At 45.3% G+C, this 10,665-nt stretch overlaps 1 protein-coding gene across 1 annotated transcript; it reads right to left on the reverse strand.

Moving 5' to 3' along the window:
- Positions 1-3,803: 3,803 nt before the first annotated feature.
- On the reverse strand, positions 3,804-7,711 carry LOC147121478 (somatostatin receptor type 1-like). The gene has a single exon (XM_085981759.1). The coding sequence runs from the start codon at positions 7,688-7,690 to the stop codon at positions 6,542-6,544; it is 1,149 nt and encodes a 382-aa protein (XP_085837885.1). The 5' UTR covers positions 7,691-7,711; the 3' UTR covers positions 3,804-6,541.
- Between the last annotated feature and the right edge of the window lie 2,954 nt (positions 7,712-10,665).

A 10,665-nucleotide genomic window follows, 5' to 3' on the forward strand; every position in this document is an offset into this window, starting at 1 on the left:
TCTCCAGCTATTTGTTAGCAGTGAAGTGCGGGTGACTCATGGGAGGGATGGTGGTGGTCAACAACAAGGAAGTGGGGGCTCCTCTCCAAGCGCTCACACTCCCATGCCAATACGGAGCCCTCAGTCAGAGCCCCAGATGCCTCACTTTATGCTGTACATACATGTGGCTGGCACATGCAGATGAGTTTTAGATACGGTCGTCTCTGCCCCTGCACATACGCAGGAGGAGTAGAGTGTTGTGGAGCCCTCCAAGGCTTCCAAACCCAGAGGACGCCCACCAAAGGCGTCTAAGCAGGTGCAGCAGGGAAGTGAGCATGCTGCCTCTACATCTACTGAAGCCACAGGGGAAGCACCACATAGAAGCATGCGGAAGAGAAAGCTAAAACACAAATAGTCACAAAGGTAGTCACTTGAGTGATTTCATAGCATATCATTTTATGTTTGTCATGTTTATTTCTAGTGTATTAAAGATATGTGATGTGAATGATTCAATGCATTGACCTATGTGTGCTCAGAATTGGAAGTGTCACAGTGAGGGTTGAGGGTGCCTTTCATCCGCAGTGATGTTGGGGAGAGTGATAGGAATGCATAGTTCATTGTTCAGATGCTGTATTGTGTGGAATGGAGGTCCTGCCAAAACTTATCTGCATGTGCCAGCCACATGTATGTACAGCATAAAGTTAGCTGAATCTGACATGGATTAGTCCATCCCTTGCCTGATGGCCAGCAATGAGGTCTCATGCTAATAGCACTGGGACAGCTGTGTCTGCCAGGTATTCCTCATCTGCAGCATCATTCACCTCTTCCTGCTCCTCCTCCTCCTCCTCTGAGGAAGAGGCTGTGCGCTGTGCCACTTGTTCCTCAGGCAGCGGTAAGCCATGCTGCAGTGCAGTGGTGTGCAGGGCACAGCAGACCACGATGGTTCAGGACACTCTGGCTGGTGTGTACTGTAGGGCTCCACCAGATCTGTCCAGGCATCTGAAGCGCATTTTGAGCAATCCTATGGTTTACTCAATGATGCTTCTGGTGGAAATGTGACTCTCATTATAATGCTCTTCACTCATTATAATGCTCTTCAGCTTCATTAGATGGCCTCCTCATCAATGTCATTAGCCACATCTTCAGGGGATAGCCCTTGTCTCCAAGTAGCTATCCGGAAAGTTGGGTTGGCGGATTGAAGAGCTGAGGCACAGTGGACTCCCACAGGATGTACGAGTCATGGCAGCTGCCAGGGAACATTGCACACACATGCATAATGTTCTTCCTGTGGTTACACACCAGCTACACGTTAAGGGAGTGGAAGCCCTTGCGGTTCACAAATACAGCTGGGTTGTGATGGGGTGCCCTGATGGTCACATGTGTGCAGTCGATGATGCCCTGCACCCTAGGGAAGCCTGCCATTTTGGCAAACCCAACCACACGCGCGGTTACACTTGTTTATCCATTGAGAAATGGATGTAATTGGCTCACTTTCCAAAGAGGGCACTGGTTACCTGCATGATGCAGGTGTGTGCGGCTGACTGGGAGATGCCGCTGATATCTGCAGATGATCCCTGGAAGGACCCTGATGCAAAGAAGCTGAGGGCGGTGGTGACTTTGATAGCCACTGGTAAGGAGTGTCCACTCGCTCCTCTGGGCTCCAGGTGTTGGTGCAGCATTGTGCAGATGTCTGCGACCACCTCTCGCGAATGTCTCAGCTTCCTTTTGCACTGCTGCTTAGTCATGTTGAGGAAGCTCATCCTCTGCCTGTAAACCCAGTGTTGGGGGTATCTCCTGCGGTGAGGTGCAGCCCTGCGCTGATGGCCTCTGCCCTGTGCAGCATCAGGGGGCTCAGAGAAGTTTGGCGCTCCTGTTGTTGGTGCTGCTCGTGTGCCTGGTTCTGCTGCTGCCTCAGAATCTGAGGACCATGATGAGAGAATATAAATGGTTCCCATTCTGCTGGTGAAAATGCCACTTGAGGATGAAATGCTATAAGCGCTCAGTCAAAGTGGAGAGAGGTTATTCCAAGGAGGTCACAGTGTATATAGATCTCACAACACACACTTACAACCTCAAAACACTTGAACAATGTCTTTTCAACATCCTGCAATCAGAAAGTTCAGGCTTTTGAAATTCAACTAAAGTGGCAGGTTAGCTTTAATGCTGCTCTTGCAGCTTTGAAGTATTCAGCTTGTTGGAACACCCGACTCAATCAGCTGGCGTGTCCCTGGAATGCCGTGGAACATGCTGAAAATGTTGCAAAATTGAAAACCACTGTCAAAATAGGATTAAACAGGTAGTTAACAAGCTGCTAACTGCCTTAACTGCCTCTCCCACCGCTTGGTGTCGGTTCTGATCAGGAGTCGCAGACCCGACACCTTGGAAAGTCACGTGGAGGCGGGTTCGCGGCAGGTTCACAACCCGCCATCAATCATCTTGGATTTAACTCCGGACCTGCCTCCAAACCCGCCCTCTGAGCGCCGGCAAAATCTAACATCGTGGCCTAAGTTACAAAGAACAGTGACTGAAGTTATTTCACTGTAGAAATAAAGACTGGGGGGTAGGGACATGAATCAGATCTTCAAAATAATGAAGATTATAGATGAGATGGAAGTAAACAAGTTATTTATCTTGGAGAATCAGCAAAGGACAAAAGTACAAGATTCACAAGACTTGAGCAAGGTTAGAGATTGGAAAAGGACCTATTTTTCCCCACAGGATAGTAGATATGTGGGACAAGCTCCTAGAGAAAGTGATTGATTGAAGGTTAATTTGCACCTTTAAAAAACTGGATCACTATCCAGTGGGATTGAGTGTTATTAATATTGATTATTTTTTCAGGGATGTCAGGGAAGTAGATTAGTAACTAACCAGAAACACAACTCCATCAGCATCTGCAAAGATTAAAAAAAGGTTAACATCTTGGGTACAATCCTTCATCAAACTTAGTTTACCGGAAGTCAGGGAAATTAATATTCCCTAAAGTAGGGGATCAGCAGCTAGGAGGGAAGATTATGATTGAGTAATCAAACATGGACTCTGGGTGGAGTGAACTTGATAGACTGAATGACCCTTTTGTCACTTTAGATTTCCTTCTGTTATTTATGAAATGCAGCAAATGTTGTTCAGTAAATGCATTAGCCATTTTATGCATAGCTGAGTGGCCAGTTAATCTGTCATTGGTGGTGGTGATTGAGGCAGAAAGAGTCAGGAATGATGGCAAGGACACCAGGGAGAGCTCACTGTTTCTTCAAATAATGCCATGGAATGTCCATCTGCACTACCGCAACAAACAGATAAAGCCTCAGTTTAACATTATGGGCATGAAGTCAATGGAAAGGAACATTGGGGGAGGTGAATAACTGGTAGACGATTTGCTGCCACCCATTTTGCGGCCCCACCAAAGCTGAGTTTCACTGCCTGTATCTAAAAGATAACAATACCTCTGACAATGCAGTGCTAAGTGTCAGCTAGGTATAATTTCAAATTCCTGGTAGGAGCATTGAATCCACAATCTTCTGATTTAGAGATGAGAGTTCTACCAAGTGTGCTAAATCAACATTACTAAAACTTACCAACTCCACTCAAGACGTTTACAGTATACGTTATTACAAGTACCGACACCCTTCATCATTCTTATACATTTGACAACAACGGAAATCCTATATCAGATCACTGCCTTGTAGACCTCATAGTTGATGAATATTTGAAAATTTGTCCTACTATTGTTAACCATTATTACTTAATACCAGATACAACATTTATAGACAGGAAAGAAGAGAAATTGAGACTCTTTCTGTAGCCATCTTTTATTATTTATGATGATTGTCAAACAGAAAGAATTATATTGATGAATAATCATAACATGTTTCTCAAAATAAATAATGCTTAACTCTTGTTTGAAACCCATGACTTAACCTATCAAATGAAGGAGCAGAGAAGAGTTTAGTCATTGACTGCATTTGTTTTATATCAACATTTTTAATTAATCAAGTTTTACCAATACATTTACTTGAACCACATACACAGTATGAACTACACATATACTGAGACCACAGATTATGTAATTTTCCCAGATAATATGCAACAATTGCATTATATTTTAATGCAAACACTGAACTCAAAAAGGCATTATCAAAATCTTTCAAAATTTTCAAGTAATTATAACCTCACATTTTCAGATACAACAGGACAATGAACAAAACAAAGTAGCCTTTGAGTTCAAAATAAACACAACTCAGCATATGCGTAAAAGCACAACTTTAGTATGTGCAAATTTGAAATTTAACTCTGTAGATTAACAAAGAAGATGCGTGTGTTTTGAGAATGAGCTACAAACTGGTGGATCCTGTGTGCAACAAGACACTGTTCAATGTTTGGTAAAATGTCCATTTCTATTATCACAACTAATTGATTTCCCATGTGGGGAGTCATGGAACTTAAAAGTATGTATAATAGATTATATGTATTGTAGTGCATATTTATAAATCTTCTGTTTTCCTTTGCTCACCCACTTGATCTACATATCTCTATGAATCAGATATGAGGAAAAAATGCTCAACTCTCTCCTCTGAATTTATATTCTACCCATGATCATAGTGCACACATTTTAAGGGATTTTTTGTTGCCCAAGAAAAATCAATTTTATTTTAAGTAATTCCTCCATTAAATAGCAGAGATAGATATCAGCCTTCGTCCAGTGGTAGCGCTCTTGCCTCTGTGTTACTGGGGTCAATCCTCACTCCAGAGATTTGTAGCAGATATTCTAGGTGAGATACACTTCAGTGAGTACTGAGGGAGTGCTGCACTGACATAGGCGCTGCCTTTTAGATGAGATGTTAAACTGAGGCCCCGTCTGCTCTCCCAGGTGGATGTAAAAGATCCCATGGCACTTCTTGAAGAAGAGCAGGGGACTTCTCCCAGTGATCTGGCTAACATTTATCTATCAACCAACACCTAAAGCAGATGACCCGGTCATTTAGTTAATTGCTGCTGTGGGATCTTGCTGTGCACAATTTCGCTGCCGTGTTTCCCTGCAATAGTGACTACACTTCAAAAGCACTTTGTTGGCTGTAAAGCATCTTGGGATGTTTCGAGGTCTTCTTGATGCGAGTATGTTAGTTGCTTGTAAAATAACATAGCCAACAGCAGTTTCTACCATAACATGTCACTCATCGCCCAATCTACATTTTCATTTTTAAAAGCAATTTAGTTTAAGGGTACAAAGATTGCCTTTAAGATTAACAACAATGCCAAGTGGGTAGATTTAGCTTGAGAGCCAAGAATTGTGCCTTTAAGCTGAATAGTGTATTTGTCTTTCCAATTCAGGTAATATTTGGGGGTGAGAAGGCTGTGCTTTTCGGTCTGGGTGAAAGTACAGTCCATAATGAGAACTAATCTTTTCCTTCTCTCCTATCCTAGCACCTTTTGTGCTCACATCAAATGTTGCCTTAGTTCATTAGCTTCAAATTATCTCATTTTAACTGCCTAATTATACGTTATCCTTTCTAAATTGTGAAGAGGTCTTTAAGCCAACTCATGATCATGTGGTGACATTATAGAGCTTTTTGTCGCCCCCCCCACGGCAACAGCTTTGTGTCTAAAAGGAAATACTTTAACGCGATAAAGCCATCAGCCTTCAGAATTGCCCACTCACTTCTGCATATTGAACATCACAAGATCTCTGAAGTAGTATCTGTACGATCCTGCGATTACAATGTTAAAAGTGATGTACATTCATATGTGTGAAAGTACCTTTCACTATAGTCCACCATTTGACATCATCGAGCAATAATCCATCTTGAGTGGCATCATTGGGGAATAGTATAGACTGTGGTCTATTATGGGGCAAAGTAGACACTGCACATTTGGGGAGCATTCCCCCCCACCCCCCAGCTTTTGAAACAAGTTTTGCCAGGAGTATAATAAAAAAATTGACTAATTTTCATAACATAATTGTTAAACTATTATTACAATGGTTACAATTCTGGTCTTGTGTACAGTTAATACTCCGGGCTTTCTGCTTCAAAAGTACAATACATTCCCTCACTTCTGTACCCTGAATCAATAGGTTAGTGCTATAGCAACAACTGGACTGCAATCGGCATGCAGCATTCAGTGACCGTGCCTTAAGATCGAAACACTAACCGTTTGGTCCCAATTGTTGACTTATATAGTAAAAACAATGTGCACTATAGGGTCACAGAAATTATCTTGATAGCTTAATTAAATTTGATGGACGACGTACCCTGGGCTAATTGGTTAACAATGGGACAACAGTTTGCCGATGTAGCCCACAATTGTGGTCGATAGTTGGAGAGGTACAGACACACAGAAAGGGAGGGAGAGACAGACCCACTGGGAAAGCGATAAAGGGCCACACCAATGTGTTTATTACTGGACGTGTTCCACATCGACACTAACCAGCATAATCCAGATGTCCACACTTGTAACAATAATGATGATCACGACGATAATTTACTAATCTTTAGCAAAATATATTTAACCAGTTTTCTAAAAAAAAAAGGTTGTCAAGAGGTATTAGAACAAGACTTTTATATGTTTATAAGGTGGTTGTTCTTGAGGTGCAAGTACCGTTCCTGTAAACGGGGTCAGAGGCAAGGTTATCCGGCTGAAATTCTAGGGGGTTGCACACCCTGCTCTTCAGGGCAGTGGCATAATAGTCCACCGGCTCCTCCGTGCCGTTCTCCAGCCAACGGAAGCACAAAATCCTCTGAAAGGACCTCTTAAAATTGTCCGAGAGAAAGCCATAGAGGATAGGGTTTGCGCAGCTATTGGCATAGCTGAGGATAACGCACAGGTGAGTGACCGTGGTGTCAAGGCGAGAGAGAAAGACATTCGCCAGCTGCACGACGTAGAAAGGCATCCAGCAGATGACAAAGACAGTCACCACCATCAGGACCATGCGGGTGATCTTCTTCTCGGACCTTCTGCGCTGCTGCCAGCCAGCCTTGAGGGCGACCACTCGCATCTTCACGATGATCAGGATGTAGCACAGGCAGATGGCGAAGACGGGGATAAGAAAGCCCAGGAGGAAAGTGTAGATGACAAAAGCCACAGACCAGGAAGGCTGAGGCCAGAGGAAGTTGCAGACCATCCCGCCGTCCTCGGTGGGCGCGGTGCCCGCAAATATGATGATGGGCAAGATAACGATCAGCGACAAGATCCAGACGCAGATATTGATGATCTTGGCGATGGTGGGTCTCCTGTATCTCGCCGCCTTGATGGGATGGACAACGGCGACATACCTGTCGACGCTAAGGACGGTGAGGCAGAACACGCTGGTGAACTGGTTGATGCCATCGACGCTGAGGACGGTGCGGCACATGAGCGAGCCAAACGGCCAGCGTTGCAAAGCGGCAGAGGCAGACAGAAAGGGGACGCTGAGCATAAAGAGCTCGTCGGCAATCGCCAAGTTCAGGATGTAGATGTTGGTGGCCGTTTTCATCTTGGCGTACCTCAGGATGACAAATATCACCATCGAGTTGCCAATCAGTCCGATCAGGCACACGATGGCATAAATGAACTGAATCACCACCATCCTGGCATCCCGTTCTTCCTCGTAAGTGCCGAACGAGTAGTTGGAGGGGAGATCCGTTGCAAAATCCATCTGGTCGCTGGACTCGTTCCAAAAGCTCACCCTGGCTGTCATGTCCCAATCGGAAGGTAACTGCAGGCTGCGTGTGCTCATCCTCGGCGATATGCCCCCCTCCCACCCCCCCAACTTTTGACAAGACTTAAAAGAAGATCCCCCTCTTTTTTCTGCCCTTTCCCTCGCACTTATCTCCTCCTCAGCGAGCCAGCATGCCGGCCAGCCAACAGAGAGCTGAGAGAGCGAGCGCTCTGCTGTGTGCAGTGCGGCGGCTCTCGGTGCTCGCTACTGCTGCCGCTTAAATACAAGACCTGATGAATGAATAATTGTCAGCGACTTACCTACAGCCCTGCGTCATCCACTCCACAATAGACTGCCTTGAATCACAAGTTTTAAAGCCATCCGCGCAGTGGATAAACATAAACGATCCTTCTCTTAAAAAGCTAACGGGTTTGCTCATGCACGGAAGGAAAGCTCTAACATTTTTCGAGCGTGTCTACGGACAACATTTTTGCTGTTGGAAAAAAAAGGCTTTAAATTAGCTGTTAAAAAAACAGGTGTCTATGTGAATATTAGCGTTCATGTTGAAATTCAGATTTAAAAAATAAACACACCAATCCAACGTAGGGAAAACAAATGCCAAAACAAGCAGGACTGGGAATAAGGATTCCAGAGATCAGACTTCTGTGGAAGATTGGCCCCGGATTGTATGGCCATCACCTCGCTCGCAGCTCCAACATACAGGCATAGCAATCACGCCAATTCTGTTAGCAGAAACTTTACGCTCCCTTGTGTTTAACTTCACACTATTCGAGGATTCTTTACCTATTCCGAATATCTCACTGTGAAATCAGAGGTAATGCTAAACCTCAATTGGAACTCAATTTCCATGCGTGTATGAGTAAAATGCACTTCTGCAGTTGAAATCGTATTAGTGTGTGCAGTTATTGGGGATATTCTTGCAGTTTTCGGAGTTGGGGGAATTTGCGATATAGGAGTGTCGCGCAGACATTCTGCATAGGGAGTCAAGGGTGTTGTTTATATAGAAATAAAAAACAAGCCAGATATCCATCAAGTGTACTTCAAAGCATCAGCGCTACTCTCAGCTACATTTCACCTAAAGCTGTTTTTGATATGTATGTTTTGGTCTCTGTATGTCAACTCCATATTGAAGACCCAAAGGGAGGTATTATTGGAGTTAGATATATTTCTTAAGGCTAAAGGGATCAAGGTATATGGGGAGAAAGCAGGGACAGGATACTGAATTTGGATGATCGGCCTTGATCTCATTGAATGGTGGAACAGGCTCGAGGGGCCGAATGGCCTACTCCTGCTCCTATCTTCTATGTTTATATGTTTATGGGAGCTGCCACTTGGAGGTGCTGGAGAGTGCCCTGGAGACAGCTCCCTATTAATGTATCTCTCTCCTCCACCCCACCCTCCTTCCTGTGGGGAACCTCCCAGACAACAGGCGGGGCCCAAATGGGAAGCTAACTGCTCCTGCAGGCAACCGACGGTTCGACGTGTCTTTCACAAAGAGATTTGGAGAGGATCCAGCGAATGCAGTCACGGGGCGGGGTGTTCTGGAGACCGGGAACAAACGTGTCTGCGACTCCCACTAGATAGCACACGCAGCACCCTCACTTTCAGCCGGGATATTTCGCATGTCTGAGGAGTTCACACTGCTGTTGGGAAAACCAAAGTCAGGTCAGCTGTTGGGCTGTGCATAATAAGAGGAGGGTTTTAATAAAGGAAGCTGATGTGGGGAGAGAGTCCTGGATATGGCAACATTGGAATACTTTACTTCTAACCCAAAAGAATTAGCCATGGCCATCCAATAATTGTGGTAAATATAATGATCAAGTTCTCCAAGCCCTAGATACCACCTTCAGCAGTCCCAGAGGTACTGTCAGGGCCATGTCTAGTTTTTTGATTAATATTTTTCAGCACCCTTTTAGATTGGGGAGTTACACAACTCACTGTAGAAGGAGCGTTAACAGAAACCTTGACCTCAATTTCATTTTTTAAGCGATAAATTCTAGCGAGATCTGATTTTTCACGCCAATTGGTATGGTTGGACTAGGATGAGGGTGAGTGTGAAGGGTGGCTAGTGAGCTGGGGAAGTGATAATGTAGATAGAGAGGGATTTTATTTTTTTAATCGCTCATGGGATCTGGGCGTCGCTGGCAAGGCCAGCATTTATTGCCCATCCCTAGTTGCCCTTGAGAAGGTGGCGGTGAGCCACCTTCTTGAACTGCTGCAGTCCGTGTGGTGAAGGTACTCCCACAATGCTGTTAGGGAGGGAGTTCCAGGATTTTGACCCAGCGGCGATGAAGGATCGGCGATATACTTCTAAGTCAGGATGGTGTGTGACTTGGAGGGGAACTTGAAGGTGGTGGTGTTCCCATGCACCTGCTGCCCTTGTCCTGCTAGGTGGAAGAGGTCGCGGGTTTGGGCGGTGCTGCCGAAGAAGCCTTGGTGAGTTGCTGCAGCGCATCTTGTAGATGGTACACACTGCAGCCACAGTATGCCGGTGGTGGAGGGGGTGCCAATCAAATGGGCTGCTTTGTCCTGGGTGGTGTCAAGCTTCTTGTGTGTTGCTGGAGCTGCACTCATCCAGGCAAGTGGAGAGTATTCCAACACACTCCTTACTTGTGCCTTGTAGATGGTGGAATGGGGATGGGTGGAGGTGCAAGGTAAGTTGGTGTGAGTAAGGATGTGCAGGAGTATGGTAAAGAAGGCAAAGTGATGGGGATGTGATGAGTGGCACAGCAGGATGAGGTTGAGTGTGACTTTGCAGTAACGTTTTGTTATTTACTGAGATCATTGAAAGGTTTGCGCCACTACACCCAGATCCTCCTGCCCACCTCCATGCTTGTTTCTTGTGCAGTGTGCATCCAGGCTGTGTTGGTCCCTGTGGAGGTCTCTTCTGTCCATTGGAAGGGAAGAGAGCCTGCATGCTGTGACTCCCTCCATAAGCATATGGAGGGCGTCATGGAAGAGCCTGGGTGCAGCCGTGCACCTCTGTGCAGTGCTTGTCAGTGTTTGCAGCACCTCAATGCTGCAGAACACTG

Source organism: Somniosus microcephalus, chromosome 3 (assembly GCF_052327205.1).
Source record: "Somniosus microcephalus isolate GS21.2 chromosome 3, FLI_Smic_1.0, whole genome shotgun sequence".
Lineage (NCBI taxonomy): Eukaryota > Metazoa > Chordata > Chondrichthyes > Squaliformes > Somniosidae > Somniosus > Somniosus microcephalus.

Bases quoted from the DNA above. Each gene is read 5' to 3' on its own strand.
- LOC147121478 (XM_085981759.1), bottom strand. From the start codon at position 7,690: ATGAGCACACGCAGCCTGCAGTTACCTTCCGATTGGGACATGACAGCC.